We start from the raw sequence: 18695 nt of genomic DNA, 5'->3' as shown, positions 1-18695 counted from the left end.
GCCTGACAAGGCGTGTCTTGGAGAAATTGAGCCAAAGTCAGTGGCTCAAGCTATATATTGTCGACAAGTTCGAAATATATTATTTAGAGGCTAAATAAAGCTTGCTATGGAAGATTATGCGAGCTGCAAGAAAAGGAAATGATGGAAGCATGGAAATGAAAAGTCAACTTTAGCACATTTTCCTACTTCGGCTAGGAGAAACCGAGCTAAACAAGGAAGGAGGGGCGGCAGACTAACCAAATGAAATCCAAATGAGCTAAAACTTTCCAGATTAATTCTAGACATCCCAAGGATCATTTCTTATGAAGAGTTCCAGAGCTAGTTATGAGTGGAAAGCCTTCAAACAATCAGTCCAATTTTCTGCAGAAGCAAAACTGGAAAACTAGACCTGTAAAGAGTCCAGCAGCATTTACGGCCCAACCACATGGAAGAAAGCTCTGAAAATTTGCCACAATGATCTACACTCATTGATCATTTGATATGAAGAAGTCGAAGGCCCATTTTGAGTTCTTGGTGGAGATATAGCTGCAGAAAAATTGGAGCAGTAAGTGTTTAAACCTAACATTCCATTAGTGTTTAAGTGCTTAAACCTAACATTCCATTAGTGTTTTAAGTGCTCAAACCTAACCCATCATGATTTGTTTAAGGCCAACCACTATGGCTTGGTAGCCTATATATAGAGGCTACAACAAGTAACAAAAGACAACAACACAATTCATCAAAGAATCTCTATGATCATCCAAGCCTCTCTAGAGCAACCCCTCTCTTTCTCTTACCGGTGATCACACTCCAGTCCTAGTCTTCTCAAGAGCCGACTGTCAGTGCCACCAAACCCTCTGTCAACGTGCTTCGGTCCTAGTCTCCTCGGGAGCCGACTGTAGTACCGCGACCACAACGGTTACGGAACCAGCCAAGCAAGGGTAACGCCCTCGCAGACAACACAATTCAACAACAATCTCTAAGATTATCCAAGCCTCTCTAGAGCAACCCCTCTCTAAGAGCAACTCCTCTTCTTCTCTTACCGATGATCACACTCCAGTCCTACTCTTCTCAAGAGCCGACTGTTAGTGCCACCAAACTCTCTGTCAAAGTGCTTCGGTCCTAGTCTCCTCGGGAGCCGACTGTAGTACCGCTACCACAACGGTTATGGAATCAGCCAAGCAAGGGTAACGCCCTCGCAAACCAGCTAAGCTAAAGTCACGCTTTGGCAAGTTCTCTCTACTTCTCGGTGATTTCGCTCTGCTCGACCTACAACGTTGAGTATCGACTTGGTGATACAAGACAAAGTCCTCCAGCACGAGGCACAGAAGAATCTCGCGACGAGGTTGGTGCTCTCCTCGTCCACAATCGCTCAAAAGAAGTCAGGTTAAGGGACACCCCCAACGACCGCACCCAAACGATGCTGGCACGCCCGCGCAAAAAAGAGACTGTTGACTAGCTGCAACAAAACTGGAGCCAAACAATAATTTAAAACCAGGTAAGCGTAGCAAAAGCGTCCACTATCTAGCTACACACACGGAACCTGGTCGTCATTGCAATTGCACCGTTCGACCGGTGTAGCTAACCCTCCGGAGGTTAAGGGGATTGAACCCAAGGAAGTCAGTGCCACCCTGCGCTCTCAAGCCATCACAAATTCTCTAACTGTTTGGTTAGCATGCATTACATTTTAACGTAACCAAGCCATTTAACTCATCATGCATCACCATTAAATTAAATACGAAAAACAATTAACCGAGTGAGTCTCAAATCCCCTACCTGGATTCCGAAGCTTTATCGTTCCGCGTTGTCCGGAATTTACAAACCTTCCGTTCCTCGGGTAACTGGAGTCCTAATTCCGACATAATGATCGTTAATAATATATCGAACAATTATTTGAAGTCTCAACGATTAATAAATCGTCCAACCAACTTTTCCTGATTTGACAAGGAGTTGACCAAGGTTTGACCAATAACTACAAATTCGATAATTATCCTAATTACCGAATATTTTACCATTTATCAGAACTATATCAAGATATTTCTCAAATCGACACAATTTCTTTTTCAATTAGGTGCACCCCGAAAATTACTAAAGGCACCCAACATTTAGACAAACTTTATATTTAAACACTGAAGTCTCATAACATCTAGATAAAGCCATGATAAACAAACCATGATTTCACCTCTATCCAATATATCATAGTATACCTTGGTTAATTTTCCAGTTCTCAACTTAGTAGCTAATCAACATGCCAATTCCATTGTCCAGCATAATCAATCAACATACAATAGAGCCAAATTAAGCATATATCCACAAATCCATTCCAATTCTGCACTGAGAAGAACAATCGCATCGCACAGAACCTTAAGATTCAGAATTTTACCTTTGATAGTTAACCGGCCTAACTGACTTGACGAGGATTCCAAACATGCATCAATCCACAGCAAACAACTCGGTGAACTACGAACAGAGGCGACCCAGCAAATTCGAATTCACCAAGTTGCACCCACTCGATGAATCGAGCGCAACCAGGTCTCGAGTCATGCTCTAGGATGTAGGTGCTGAACCCAAAAGCACCGGAATCGCTGTCGTTGACAGCAGCCCGTCAAATCCGAAAGCACCTAAAACCAAATCGTTCAAAACTTAACCGATTTAAAAAACAAATCATAGCACAACGTAGAGCTCGACACAAGGATTGATTTTCCTACCTCATGCAGATCATTCCGTCGCCGGAAACAGCCGAAGACCAGTGGCGGATCTAGGATCTGAAAATGGGGTGGGCTATATTTTTAGATCTCTTTCTTTGGGCGAAGCCCAAAATTTTTTTTTTAGTACAACTATACACACGTGTAGGAGTTGAGTATGCATCATTAATTGAAATGGGCATAGCAATCACAATCCCAACAACTAGTGCAGCAAGAGCAGGGTTGATTAGTGTGTGTATATATTGTGGAAATGGTAGAAGAGTAGGGTTGATTGTCTTCTCAACCATAATTCATCTCCACCAATACGTTAAAACTTCAAACCAAATTACTCATTTTTGCTTCATTTAAACCAACTCAGATAAAGAACCAAGCCGACGAAGGCTAATTCACACATAATTTTTTTCCTTTCTCGAAGTAACCAGATTTGGCTGGATATGGGACTGCGCCATAGGTATACTTGAGAGATTTTCAGTCGAAACATGGGTTGGGCTATAGCCCAACCAGCCCTTGACTTAGTTATGCCCCTGCCGAAGACCCACCGGAGAACTCAGAGCTTCACGACATCAATTCTCGCTCCACGGTTGATGAACGACCAAATCGATACCAGAGGGATATCGACGACGTTGAGGTGGTTCGAACGCTGGTGGTCCGTCAGCGTCTCGTGACCGGACAGAGGAATTGAATTTCAGTGGCTACGATGAAGCGGTGGGAATTTTGGACGCCTCAGATTGCACCGTGGATTTTCTTTTTACTTAAAATGAATTTCTATAATTCTCCAACTTTAGAAATTCATAATAAATAGTTCCCGTGTCTGAAAAATTCCTCGAAAATTCTCACAGACTCGTCGCATCGCGTAATTTATTACAGAATCCAAATTTTGAAGATTTAACCTTGTGAAAAATTTTGAAAAATAATCTCAAGCATCTTGCTAATTATCGAGATTATAAATTCAATCTCGAATAATTCCACGCTCTACTACCTCAAATATTTCTGAGGCTCACATTGATGCAGACATATTTTTAAAGTGGTTAGCAAAAATGACTTTTTAATTACTTTAGTTAAAATTTGACTTAAAAATGACTAACATTGTTAAAGATGCTCTAAAGTCGCTCGCCAAAATGACTTGTTAGTTACTTTAGCTAAAATTTGACTTAAAAATAGCATTGCTAAAAATGTTGTTTTTACAAAAATCCAACCTAAGGTACGTAACTTCATATGGAGACTAGTAAAGTCGCTTTACATAAAAGAGTCCACTTGGGTGATCATCTTTGTGTGTTTTGTCGGCATGAGAATGACCACAGTTTACATGTTTTTAAGGAATGCAATGTTATTGCATGTTTTTGGCTTTATAGCCCACTGGGTTTGCGTGCCAGAAACCATGCAACGACGTCCTTGAAGGAATGGGTTGTTGACATGATAGGCTTGCTCTCAAAGCCACAGGTGGACGTCTTCTATATGCTACTTTGGTCTTTATGGTCTGAAAGAAATAAATTAGTATGGGATGGTGGTCAATTCAACCCCATGCATACAGTGACCTGGTCTATGCATTTGTTACATGATCAGTATCAGCGGTTCCATCCTCGTCGAGCGGTGGGAAGGGACAATAGGAGGATGACGACAAAATAGGTCTACCCTCCTCGAGGCCGACTAAAGATCAATGTGGATGGGGCATTCCGGGGTAATAATGAGGCTGGTGGTGTTGGGGTGGTGGTCTGTGATGAGCAGGGCAGGTTCAAGGGAGCATGGTCCCGATCCATCTCTAATATATGCTCAGCCTACCATAGTGAAGCAGAGGCCTGCAGAGTGGGCTTGCTGATGGCTATTCGCCTGGGTTGGAGACAGGTTTGAGTTTGAAAGTGATTGTTCCACCCTTGTTGAGGCTCTTATTAACAATCAAGGGGAGGACAATTCTGAGGTAAGTCGTATTCTAGATGATTGTAGAGAGTATATGCAAGCTTTTGATTTTATTAGAATACGTCATATCTTTCGTGAAGCAAACAATGTGGCCCATAGGTTGGCACATTTTGCTAGTTTTGATCGTGTTGTGGATCTCTCTTTAGTGGAGGCTCCTGATTTTTTACAGGACGATCCTGATCACATGGTCAGTTGCTGACCATGGATTTTCTGGTCACTGACCGTCCGATTGAGATCGGACGGTTGACAGCTAAGTAATGAGATTTAAGATGAGAGCTGTCAACCGTCCGATCTCAATCGGACGGTCAGTGACCAGAAAATCCATGGTCAGTAACTGACCATGTGATCAGGACTGTTTTACAGGATATCCTTCATGAAGACAATTGTAACGCAACTATGCATGCTCGGGGTATAGGTATTACGTCCCCCCCCCCCCCGATGCGGCAAAATTTAAATAATAATAATATGGGCGTGGGGATGAGCCCCCCCAGCCTGACTGGGTTCCAAATCCCTTAATTCAAAAAAAAAAAAAAAAAATTTTTGAGGTAGGGCCAAAACAGCTACCATTAAGCCTTAACCAATAATGAAAACATAGAATACATAGGGGGGGGGGGGGGGGGCGGGCATAGAGCCTAAACCCCATATGACAAAAAGCCTGAAGAGAACGTCCCGAAATAATATCATGAGTCTCAACTAATCCTGTGTATTCTAACACGCACCATTTAGCAAAGAGTGCACGACTGCCTACTCTATTTGCTTTACAATTTTGGCAACATACTAGAAAGATAATACTCACGCAGAACCATAATACATTAATAAATTTGGCTTTCCATCACCTTTTAAAGCTACCAGTTAGTAACATCGAAGTTCCAATCACCTATAGTAATTGGTATGGAATGGGTTTTGACAATCGCCTGTGGAAAGATAATACTCACGCAGAACCATAATACATTAATGGAATCATCTTCGATTCCACCACCTTTTAAAACTTCTTCCCTAAGTGGATTGACTAAGAGGCATAGAGCCATAGAACTCCATAAATCCTTTTTAAGCAAAGCAAGTTGCAGTAAACAAAGTCTACTTGGTTGTAAGAATGGTTCCGGAAGCAAATCTTTGATACAAGAGCAGACTGTCTGGTTTTCGTCAATGTGTGCCTTCCGCTACTGTATTCGAATGACTGCAATGCCACTATGCTCTTATAATTTTTATTGAGCGATTCCCTAAGAAGCATAAACTTGGGGAATTCAGAGATATCCGAGTTGGTAGCAGAGTTAAGCAAGCACAAGTTTTGCAGTGTAGCAAAGCCTGGGCTGCGAGCTATGTTAAAAGAGGTCTTAGATACACATTGGATGGCGCAGAGTGATTTTACCGGCAGTCTCAATAGGATGTCGACCATGACATCTTCCGGTGGGTCCAATATTGTTGTTACCTTTGTGTTTGAATCATTTCTCTCCGGTAATGCCTTTCTCCACAAATTGACCATACTCTATCAAAAACATGACTGTAAGATAGAGGAATCAAAATCACCAGAATATCTTTGCATCTGTTTAATATTTAATTTAAAAAATTGCTTCAAGCCCAAGCTATATTCCCACCTCGTGTGTAATTAATTGGACTCCGTGAGAAATAAGGAAATCCTTTTCCTCTTTGTCTTTGACTATATATAGAAAGCCAAATTTATCTCCAACAAGTAAAGAATGATTAAAGTTCTCCCATTTAGATATGATCCAATGTTTGTATTAAAAGGTGCCACAATCGAAGATTTAAGATGGTTTTACACTTTTACCCCAGTCCAGACCTCATGCGCATGAAGACGTATGTTAAACCTTTATAATCTAGACCAACTTACCAACCTAATGGTCATTTCTGAGAAATAAACCAACGAACAACAGCAATTTTTCGTGGAATTCATTTCAATCTGACCGTATCTTCGATCTTTCTAGAATTCCCCTGGAATATATTAGTTTACCTTTAAAGGATTAAATCAACACATCAACTTAATTAACCATTTTGTAACCAAAGCTTGTTATCGGGTCCTTACAACCCAGCTGAAATGGACATTCATTACAAACTTGCTATAGCTATGCTAATATTACCACTCTATACATATTTGCTACAAACGTAGTACATAAACTCTCTTCAACCATTCCTCTTATCATACCCTCCTGCCCTCCTCCTCAGATCCTCAATACTATCAGTATCATCATCACTCAAGCTCTTCTTGCTCGGCCCTTCTTCTTCATCTTCTCCCAATACGGCCTCTTTGACCTGTTTCGCTCCCTCCACCATAGTGCGCTTCGCAGTGTCTCCCACCGTGTCTTCCATCTCCGCCGCTTTCACCGGTCCTTCTCTTGCGGCGTCAGTGGTCATGGCCATGTCTTGATGCTTGGCTTCAAACAAGCCTTCCTTCACCGGATCAGTATGGGGTATAACTGTTTCCATACTAACATCACTCCGGCTTTCTCTTGCCTCCGCCACTTCATTAGCTCCCTGAAAACTTAGATTATTATGTAAGAAATGTTTGTATGATATGTTAGATTGTCAAACTGTTAATTTACGATCAGATATCGTTGCGGATCATTCAGTTTGACAAGATAAAATTACGGATATCTTGCAAGAGAAGGAACGTTACTGTAAATACTAATTGAAACAAGTAAAAACCAAATCTGAAAACCCACGTGTAGGTCAAGTTTTACCATATGAAATTTACCTCTGCACGTTCAAAAGCAGTGGAGAGGTAAGCCTCAGAGACTGTGGTGGAGGGTTGAGTACCGGCAGCTATAGAGGCAATAGCTCTTCTTGCTATGAACATTGTTGCTAGGCTGCTATTTTGGCTTGGTTTTTTGGTTTGTGACTTTGTGACCCTAATGTTTTCTTCCTCATCGTCAACTATTCTTGCGGATGATTATATATGTCCCATATTATGGAAATTAAGGTGGCACAACAAAGAGAGTGAAACGTGGAAGGGTTTGGACACGTTCTGGAAGCACAGAGTGACCCTCCCAATCTGATATTTTGTTTATATTCTGTTTGAGAAATTTTTTTCTCTTTTTTGGTTATATCTTTCAGAATTCCATCATATATTCCAATTTGTTTATATATGAATTTGGGCTCACACAAAAGCAGGCCTTAATTGAGGCCCAAATAGATTGGTCATAGATTCTATTCACAGGTCAGTAAAACAAGCTTCACAAAAAGTGAGCTTGAGCTTAAAACATGGTCATTATTCTCCTTCTAAAGGTACAAAGATGAAGCTTAGTTGAAAGGGAAAAGTATAATAAGCTTACACGCCAAGTCTTGAATTATTCTGGACAAACCAGCTTTCAGCTGATGGAGATATTTGTGTTCTGTTTAACTACTGAAAAGTACAGTGGAGCAAATTTCAGAAAGCAATGCAGTGACAGTCAGAAATTAACCGAGGATCACAGAAATCTAATATTATAAATCACTGTATGTTAAGAGTTAATATGCCTTAACATTGGCATCCATACTCCATACTGATGAATACCTGAGAACATCTATTGAAGCTGTCAATAACTTGAGATAAAAAAAAATAATAATAATAATAATAATAATAAGGCTCTCATTCACTGAGAAGAAGGGAAAAATAGAAAAAAAGAAAAGATTTTCTTACCAGTATACTTACCTGAAGGGATCTTCAAATGCAAAGCTATGAAAACATTCCAAAATGTGATTGTACTCAATGTATCCAAGTCAGGTACGTACAATGAAACAAAATCAATTTCTATGCAAATGAAACAAAAAGCCAACACATTTCGACTGCTAGACGCCTTGGACAATGGCAATTTCATCAGAGAACAAAGCAAAGCACGTAATGCAGAAAACAGAAAAGGGGCAAATTCTGGAAATTTTGTAATGCTGAATTTAGATAGAAAGGGCCAACATAGCCTTTGTATACATATTACATCTGTGAGTATATAGTACGAAGGGGTGTTTCTACAAGGAACCAAAGTTGATTTGAGACTGCACACCATAAACTTTGCATCAGTGTTGCTTAGAGGTATACCTTTTCATTTTGGGATCCTAATCAAACCTCAGGTTGGTTCCATAAGGTGAAATGCAGCAAGGATCTTCATTGTTTCTCACTCTGCAATCCAATACCATCAAGCCATGATACAACTTCTTCGATAAAGGGTCTCTGCCTGGGATTGGGATCTAGGCATTTACAGGCAACATCAAGTACCTCCAGAAGCTGCTTCTCATGATCCTTATTCCAGATTGATGAATCTATAATTTCCTCCTCTCTCTTCTCACGTCTCATCTGAAACATCCATGATACCAAATCTCTGCAATTTTTCCCTTTGCACACTTCAACAGGTCTTCTGCCCGTAAGAAGTTCAAGAAGAACAACACCAAAACTGTAAACATCGCCCCTGCAGGTTGCAGTTAACGTCTGACTATACTCCGGAGGAATATAGCCCAAAGTTCCAACCAAATCTGTTGTGACATGGGTGTCGTAAGGACGAAGTAGCCTTGAGAGACCAAAATCAGCCAGATGAGCTTCAAATTTCTCATCTAGAAGAATGTTGCTCGTTTTTATATCTCGATGGACAATATTTGGCTGACAGCCCTTATGCAAGTAAGCCAATCCGTGAGCAGCACCTTGAGCTATCTTGAGTCTTACATCCCATTTGAGAGGTGAAATCCCATCAACACTTTCATGCAGCCAATAATCCAAGCTTCCATTCTCCATGTAAGAGTAAATTAACAACCTGTCATTACCATGCTTGCAGTAGCCCTGAAGAGAGACAAGGTTCTTGTGCTGAGCTCTTGAGAGGGCTTCCACTTCAGCTTGAAATTCACGCTCCATCTGTCCACATTCCCCAGAAAGTCTCTTGATTGCAGCTTTTGTGCCATTAGGTAGGTTGGCTTTGTAAACCAGCCCATAACCACCACAACCAATTATGTTGGCCTGGTTAAAATTGTTTGTAGATTTTAACAACTCTGCAACTGTGAAATCCCTACAACTTGCATTCTGAAAAAGCACCAATTTTGAAGATGCAAGTGCTTCTGATAACCTGTGAGGCCTGCTGTGTTCCTCATCAAAATCATCAATTTGATTTTCAGATTCCCTCCTTGACATTCTAAGTAGACCAATTGCAAGAAGCAGTGCAATCCCAACTCCTATGCTGAGTGTTACTAAAAGGATACTGTTCCGACCAAATCTACTGCTTGAACTTGATGGCATTACAGGCTTGAGACCTGCATTCGTGGCATTACATGGAGAAAATATTTCCCCACAAAGTCCTGGGTTGCCTTCAAAGCTTGAGTTGGGAAAGCTCAAGAACTGTCCTTCATTGGGAATGGCTCCATGCAAGTGATTATTTGCCACACTAAACTTTGACAAGAATGTGAGCTTGCTAAGTGATGAAGGGATGGAACCATACAGATTATTACATGATAAATCCAACGTTTCCAAGTTCTCCATCTCTGAGATTGAGCTAGGAATGATCCCAGTAATGTTGTTCCTGCTCCAATCCAAAACATGGAGCTGTTTTAGTCGTCCGACTTCAGGCCAGATTGATCCATTAATTCTATTATTGCTCAAGTATATTGAAGGTGGAAAACTCGAGGCCTGGTTGTATTGCAGTCCATTAGCACTCTTATTTCGCTTCACAAATAGCGGGATACCAGCAGAGGCAGTAAGATATGATCGACTGCTATTTGTAGAAATGAGGCTTTTCAGCTCTGTTAGACCTTTTGGGATTTCTCCAGAGAGAGAATTATTTGAAAAGTCCACATAAAACAAGTTCTCCATCTGACCAATCCATGGAGGGATATTGCCATCCAAGTGATTCCAAGACAAATCAAGGACTTCCAACTTCCTGCAACTCAGTAACCAAGCTGGAATTTGGCCTTTAAGAGCAGAATTTCCAAGTGCTAAAACCATTAAATTTTCAAAGCCACTTGCATTTTTGGGAATCTCCTCACCAAGGAAATTTTCGGTAAGAATGAGAGTGGTGAGGTTTTTGCACTTCTGTAGCACAGATAGTGCCCCAGACAAGTTTACAAAACTGTTATTTGACAATGAGAGAAAGGATAGGGATGTGAGTTTGGCAAAGTCTTCAGGGACTGAACCCCTTAACTCATTCTTAGCAAGGCTTATGGTTTTCAACTCACGACAATATGACAGTGAATTTGGAAGGAAGCCCGAAAAACGATTAGTAGCAAGGTCAAGGGTGCAGAGTTTGGAAAGGCCAGTGAAATTAAGATCAATAGAACCTGATAGAGAATTGTTTCGAAGATCAAGCACTCGAAGATTTGAGCAGAGTGCCAAAGTTGAAGGCAATGGCCCAGATAACAAATTTGAATGTGCAACTAACTGTTCTAGTCGACTAAGGTTCCCAAACACATTTGGAAGTTCACCAACAAATTGGTTTCCACAAATGAGTAATGTCTTGAGTCTAGAGAACTTACTCAGTTTGTTGCTTATCTGGCCAGAAAGAGAGTTCCCAGAGACTGAAAGCTGCTCCAAGGCCGAAAAGGAATACAAAGATTCTGGTAGCTGGCCTGCAAATGAATTGAAGTCCAAGTGCAATTGCTGGAGAGAGGTGCTACAATTGCCTAAGCCTTCAAGACTGCCGGTGAAATGGTTCTTAGACATATCAAGAATATGAATTGCATCGGAAGAGCTACAAATTTGAGGATTGAACTGACCGGTGAATGAATTATTGCTTATGTTGAACACCACAAGATTTGAGAAAGCCCCAAGCTCAGATAAGTCACCACTGATTGAATTGCTTGAAATGTTCAGTACTTTAATGGACTTCAAACTAGCAAGCACACCTGAAACTGGTCCTGAAAGCCTGTTGTAGCTCAAATCAAGAACTTGCAGCCGCTTCAAGTTTGAGAACTCTGCTGGCAATCCACCTCCAAGATGATTCAGAGAAAGATTAAGCAATTGCAGCTGACCCAATCCACCCAAAGAGCGCGAAATTGTTCCATTGAGACTCATGTTGGGAAGAAACAACTTGGTGACTCTGCTTGCAGCTGTACCATTATTCACATTTTCACAAACCACACCATCCCATTGGCAGCAATTTGAGTTCTTGGACCATGCTGTGATAATAGACCCACTTGTAAGGTTTCCTGCAAACCCCTTGAGTGCAAGAAGATCACTTGGATCACAGGATTGGATTGGGGCATCAAGACCCAAAGAAGAACCAAGAAAGCAAGCCAAGAAAACCCATTTGAGGAATGTCCTTGGAATGATCCCCAGCACCACCATCACTGAAACCAAAGCAGATATCCAACTCAAGCTAAGACCAACACTCCCATAACACTCAGCTGAATCAGAGAAAATCAGGCACTGCTTTCAGGGAAGAAAAAAAAAAATCCAAATGAAGAAACTTCTACACTGAAATCCCAGAAGAGCTTCACTTTAAAACCAGCAACTTGCTACTTGAAATCAAGCAAGTATTGAAATTTGAAACCCAGTTGGAATCAGATCCCTAGACCACGTATATGGAATCAAAGAAACTCAATTCAATCTCAAATTGTTACCCAAAAGCAGAAATTTAAATTTAAATTTAAATACCCAGAGGCCACATCCCAATGCACCTCAAAAACCACAGAAAGAGCTAACAAACTAACAACAACTTGTACGTGAAGCAATTAGCACTGCGCCACTGACCTCTTTAAAAAGTGGAGCAGTAATCAACACCAGTCCCCACCTCAACTCAAAAACCCTTGACCAAAACCATAGTCCTCACACCCACATCACAGAACACCAACCATCAACACAAATCATAAGAAAGAAGAAAGCTTTTCTGAACCCAAAAACCACCCCACAGTAAATTTGAAAAAGGTTCGAGGTTTCACAAGCATTGCCATCAATTGGCAGAAAAGCAAGACCCTTTATACATTACCTAACTCCAAACAGTGGGAGGGCACTTTTTCCACAAATGGGTCTCCCCCATTTTCAAAATCCAGACGCTTCTCTCACCCTCTCCCCTCATTTTTCAAAGCAAAGAAAAAGATGAGTGCAGAATATAAAAAAGGAAGAAAAGGAAAGAAGGGGGCAGATATTTCAAATCAAACAAACAGTACCAGTTCTAGGACAGAAACACACACTAGTTCTACTTGGGTTAGTGCAGTAGAGGAAAAGGAAGCTTCTTTCTTGAGAATCTTTATTTTAATTGGCCTAATTACAGTGTTGTCTGATTTAGTTGGTTTGATTTTGAATTGAGGGCACAAAGAGCTGACTCTCTGGGCAGAAATTTTTCTCTCTTGGATTTTTCTACTGTGAGCAAAAGTCACACTGATTGTCAATGACAATGGCCTCTACATTTTTGTCTCTTTGCATCATTTTGTGAGGTGGAGATTTGTTTGTCCCAGGCTTGCATGGCGCGCGTTGCAGACACTTGGAAGGAATTAGGTCATTTTAGGCGGAAGGAGGGTGCGAGAGTGGTTTGCACGCGCGGTGTCTGCGAGGGGTGGATGGAAACGGTGGAGGAGGGAGAGTGGTGGTGGTGGTGGATTGGGGCGGCGGTAGGCGGACGTCACGGGGGTTAGGAGCGTGATCCAAGATTGGTGAATACCACTGTGCCACCGGACTTTCGGGTCAACTACTCAACCTTCCCACACGTGAATTCACCCAACCCCATTTTAATCTCTTCTTTATCTCATGGGGAAAAGTTTATTATTATTATTATTATTGTTACATACGTATGCAAAAGACTCTAAAATACAACTAATCTTAAGTTAGACAAATCTGATAAATGAGCTTCCAAAAGTAGAATATTACAAGGAGGAGCGCTAAAAAAACCTACATCCATATTCATATCTTTCTCCTTTCCTTTGCTCAAATCTGATTCTGATTTGCAACCATGAAGCTCTGGAACCAAAAATCACATATCTCACCGACTTGTCTCTTCTCTGCTATCATACCAGAAATCTTGCGAGGCTTCCCAAGATGGATTGTTGTTGTTGCATCTTTACGCATTTCAATACTTTTGATAAAATGGAAGTTTACAAAGAAGAGTCTCCGATGTACGCGCCTAGATTTGATTTTGTGTCGTCATGAAGTCCAAGTAAGATTATATCGAGCAACTGATCATACCACAATAAATCTCAAATAACGCCATATTTTAGTAAAAGGCAAATTATTTTGACTAAGAAACAAATAGGGAGATACAACAATGATATTAAAGGACACTGATATATAACAAAAATAACTCCAAAACACAATGTAATAAATCATTATTAGACCAAAAAAATTAACACAGTAAATGTCAACGGCTTAGTAAAAGTTGTAGCAAAGTGAATATAAGGTTAGAAAACCTCATTATGGCAGGTCACCATTCTTTCTTCTTTTGTGTTACAACTTTTGGCACCTCTCATGATTAAGTCTGAAACCTACCAGGGAAAGCATACACGAATCAAGGATGCATTCATCCTAAAATTGATGACAGATCCCACGATAGAGAACATCATTGATCACTTGTTGATAACTTGATGAGTAAAAACATAGTACACTAGCTTTAAATATTTCCATTTTCCTCTTTTGATCCTTTTGCGACAAAAAACATCAAATTAGAAATGAACAATATTGTTTTGATAAGTTCTTAATATTAATATTTTTTCCCCAAAAATTGTCTTAGTTAATGATTTTTAGCTAGATTACTTCCACGTAAAATTTTAAATACACCCCTCAATTACTAAATGTCTAAATGCACATTCCTGATTTTTTTTTGTCTCATTTTTTTATCAAATTTTCATCTATGCCCCTCCTCATTAAATAAATAAATGGGAAAAACTTAAGGAAAAAAATAGGTCGACTATATATCATAAATTTTTATTTAATACATTCTTTTTTGTTTTCTATTGGCACATATCAATATGGTAATTACTAATTACCCTTCTTTCTCACATAAATGATGTTAATATATCGCTAGAAGATTGAATAACTTAACTTTCTTACCTTTGTTGTTTTTCAAGTTGAAAAACTTGATGCTTCTAAGCAACTCCAACAGCTTCCCTATAATTTTTGTATAATAGAGAAGCAAAAGTCAAAGCTTTAGCATCTTTTTCTTCTCCAACTCCAACAGATTTTCTATTTTACAGCAATCTCTAAAATCTCCATATTCTTCCTTAAATTTTAGAGATTGCTGTAAATATAGGGAATTTGGTTTTCTCTTTCCTCACTTTCTCTAAAATAGGGATAATTATAGGGAATCTGTTGGAGCAAAAGAGGCTCATTTTTCCCTAAAGTAGAGAAAAATCTAAATATAGGGAAGCTGTTGGAGTTGCTCTAAGATTTTAAAAGGGTGGTGCTATTTGTTGGAGAGGAAAGATCCCACATTGGAAAAGTGACAAATAAAATATAACTTATAAGTGGGTGGATCACACCCAATTGTACCGAGGCCTTTTGTAATTAAAACCCAACACCTAACAGGTGGTTAAGTTGGGACAGTATCGGTATAATGGTGGACCACGGGCCACGCTTGTCGCTGTTTAACATGGTATCAAAGCGAGTCTCTCTCCAATTGCGTCTCCAATTGTCATGGGCCCGAATTTGGATTCCTTATATTGCCATCGGAATATTCCGATTGGATTTTTACTAAGTGTTCGATGTGGACCTTGGATTGTTATATTGGCCAAGTCTCCGATATGATACTTGTGTTCCAATTTCCAATGTGGGAATTGGATTGTTAATTAATTTCACGTGCAGACCTAGATCTAAGTTGCACGTGAGGAGGCGTGTTGGAGAAGAAAGATCACACATTGGAAAAGTGACAAATAAAATATAACTTATAAGTGGGTGGATCACACCCAATTGTACCGAGACCTTTTGTAATTAAAACCCAACACCTAACAGGTGGTTAAGTTGGCACAATATCCGTACAATAGTGGACCACGGGCCACGCTTGTCGCTGTTTAACACTATTCACACACTCATTTTCTCTATTCATACACCCCCTCTATTTTTCTATTATTTTAATTCAATGTTTGTTTACAATTACCCTAAAGCTCAGTGGTTAGAGTACCCACTACCTAATGACGAAGTCATAGGTTCGAGTCACCATGGGGGTAGGAGTGAAATCCGTTGATCCTCTTTAAAAAAAAAAAAAAACTACCCTCCCTTGTAATTATGTTTCTTTTTCTTTTTTTATTTAGCAAATCAATCATGAATCAAACATCATTATGCAATAAATCAATTTTTTTTACCTTTATAAATGAAGGAAAAATAATACGTTAATTAAGTGGAATGACATGTATTATTAAGGGTTAATTAAAGTTTACCTCCTGAGGTTTGGGGGTGTCATCATTTCACCCCCCAAACTCTCAATTTCACTTTTTTACTCCCTGAACTTCCCAATTTTTGTCTTCCGTGCCCAATTTCTCATTTTCCGTCCAAATTGGACGTTAAGTCTGACTATTTGACCCACTTTGAGGCTAAAATAGTCATTTCAAGGCAAAAAAAAACAAAAACCCAAAACAAAAAATAAAAAAAAAACCTTTCTCCTTCACACACTCTCTCTCAGATCTGCATCTCCAAATCTATCTCTCTCTCGATACCGCCCTCACGCGCCTTGCCGCCGCCAACTCCTCCGACCCTTCCCCTTCCTTTGAGTCCACCTCTGCCTCCCTCTCCTGCTTCTCCATCTCCAAGTCCTCCGTCAACTCCCAACTCTCCCTCTCCTGCTTTTCCAAACCGTAACTCGATCCCACATAGTTGTGCCCCATCCTCACCAATCTTTCGAATCCCTAGCAGACAGTATAAGCTCAACAATCAACCCATCACCAATGTTTTTGTATCTAAAACAGAAACTACAGAATACCCTTACCAATTTCCAAAATCATTTGGGCTGAAACAACAGTTTCTCTCTTTTCCAACACTCCAAAAACGCAGAAATCCACAACTATTAATCATCTGAATTCCTAGCAAACAATACACAATCATTGAAAAACCCTCATCCAATATTTCATCCAAACACAGGTCGAGATTCTTACCTTATTCGATTTCAATCGAAACTGACCCAGTAGCTCATTTCTTCTCCAAAGCTTCAATTTTCCAGATTCCACAAACCTCAAATTCCAATCAGAGAGTAGTGAATTAGGGTTTTCGATTCACAATGACTCAAGGCGTTATCCAAAGGGAGAGGACGAAATTACCTAGTTAAGAAGGTCTGGGAGTTCGGCGGCTATGCACGGCGGCGGCACGTACGGCGGGTCTTGCCGAAATTGGAGGTCGGAGTTAGAGGGTTATGCTCTTTGAGGTGCTGACTTCATCCATGGTGGTCGTGTAACTCAGACATGGCTAGGAATTGAAAAATGACGACATGCAGAGTCTCGGGTTCCGGCGATGTGCGTTCAGCGTTTTCCGGCATCGAAGCTTGAGGCTATGGTTCGGGATTTGCTCTCTAGGGCTTGCTGAGTCTGAAGGTGGTGTCGGTGTGGCGAGGTGATGGTCGAAAATCGATGAACGAAGAGGGGCAGTGGTGTTGCGACTGTGGTGGTCGTGTACAGTGGTTGTGGGAGATGCATGTCGACGATAAGGCTTGAGCTTGGGTCGGATTTGGGTGCTGGATCGATTGGAGGTGGTAGCGTGATGAGATGGTGGCCGGAGGACTTGGAGATGGAGAAGCAGGAGAGGACGGCGGAAACCCCAAACTGATTTGGGCAGATATGAGAGAGAGAGAGAGAGTGAAGGAGAGATAGATTTCGGCAGATTTGAGAGAGAGAGAGAGAGAGTGAAGGAGAAAGGTTTTTTTATTTTTTATTTTGGGTTTTTGTTTTTTTTCCTTGAAATGACCATTTTAGCCTCAAAGTGGGTCAAATAGTCAGACTTAACATCCAATTTGGTATTGTGGTTAGTCATGTGACACTTCTCATAAAACTTGGCCTCTCCTTCTGTTGTTTGAAAATCACGTGCAATCTTTTTGACAGAGATGAGGACGCGGGCTTCACATTTGACACTGTTGTCTGTTTTTCATGCCGCAACACTGCTGCATAGACCTTGTTCAAAGATGGGAGAGGATCCATGCCAATAATATTGTTTCGTGTCTGCGCATAGCTCTCGTTGAGCCCCATCAAAAACTTCATGATTTTTTGAGTTTCGATGTAGGCCTTAACTTCAGTAGCAGCCTCACAACTGCAAGGAGGAAAACCACATAGAGCATGTTTTTCATCCCATAAGGCCTTGAGCTTTGTGAAAAATGATGTGACAGAGTTTGTACCCTGCTCACAATCATGGATGATGTTTTCTATCTGGAACAAGGACACCGTGTTAGTGTGAGAAAAGCGCTCCTTCAGTTCTAACCACATACCTCTTGCATCTCTGCAGTGAATGACACTGCCTGAAATTTCCTTCGACATCACACCTAGTAGCCAGGTTTTAACAAGAGTATTGCAGCGTTCCCACTGCCTCTGTTCGATCATCAGGGTTGTGTGTAGGTTTTGTGAGGGTTCCATCTACGAAGCCCTTCTTGTTCTTGATTGTGAGTGCCATAGTCATTGACTGCACCCAGTTTGTGTAATTGTCTTCCACCAGCGGCTGTGAGACAAGAACAACACCCGGTTGATCCGAGTGATGGAGGAAAAGGGGGTGATTTGCATTCTCCCATGGTCCTGAGGTTTTGGAAGTCTCCGAGCCCTTTCTTGGTGAATCAAGGGACTTCTGTTCTTCTTCACCAGCCATAGGGTATTTGTGTTATAGGTTTCTAGGTTCTCAAGAGTGATTGCTCTGATACCATAAAGAATTTGATAGTGTGAAGAATATAATATCTCTCTTAATTGATACAGAATAGTTTACAAGCTTTTATACAAGAAGGATACGTCTCCTACTCCAAAATTGTAGGACTAATTATAGTAATAAAAATCTTCTAATTAACTTGTGGTGATACTGAAGATCATGACAACTAAGACTCCAACTCACGAAGGATTTCTTTCCTCAATACATACAAACCAACCAAGTTATTATATTAATTCACCACCCTACATGAAAATATATATGATGTACTTTATTGCATCAATTAACATTGAAAGGTTACCAATCTCTAAACATTCTATCATGACATGGCAAATACACATATTCAAAGTGATAAAGTTTAAGCATATGCATTTGACTTCTGA

General features: G+C 40.5%; 1 protein-coding gene across 2 annotated transcripts; it reads right to left on the bottom strand.

The window, feature by feature from the left end:
• Window positions 1–8256: 8256 nt before the first annotated feature.
• Window positions 8257–12813, bottom strand: LOC133728034 (phytosulfokine receptor 2). Of its 2 annotated transcripts, none has more exons than XM_062155458.1 (2): window positions 12253–12813; window positions 8257–11849 (listed from the first exon to the last, which is right to left on the bottom strand). In XM_062155458.1, exon 2 carries the CDS (start codon window positions 11845–11847, stop codon window positions 8692–8694), a length of 3156 nt encoding a protein of 1051 aa, XP_062011442.1. In that variant the 5' UTR covers window positions 11848–11849; window positions 12253–12813; the 3' UTR covers window positions 8257–8691. The 2 variants fall into 2 exon arrangements, with proteins under 2 accessions (XP_062011442.1, XP_062011443.1); XM_062155459.1 differs by having other exon boundaries at window positions 12488–12813.
• Window positions 12814–18695: the final 5882 nt, after the last annotated feature.

Source organism: Rosa rugosa, chromosome 2 (genome assembly GCF_958449725.1).
Source record: "Rosa rugosa chromosome 2, drRosRugo1.1, whole genome shotgun sequence".
Taxonomy (NCBI): Eukaryota; Viridiplantae; Streptophyta; class Magnoliopsida; order Rosales; family Rosaceae; genus Rosa; species Rosa rugosa.
Note: the sequence above shows the minus strand (reverse complement) of the source record. Positions and strands in the feature narration are given on the sequence as shown.

What these genes read in the sequence shown, in the direction of transcription:
- LOC133728034 (XM_062155458.1), bottom strand. Translation starts at nt 11,847, where the DNA reads ATGGTGGTGCTGGGGATCATTCCAAGGACATTCCTCAAATGGGTTTTC.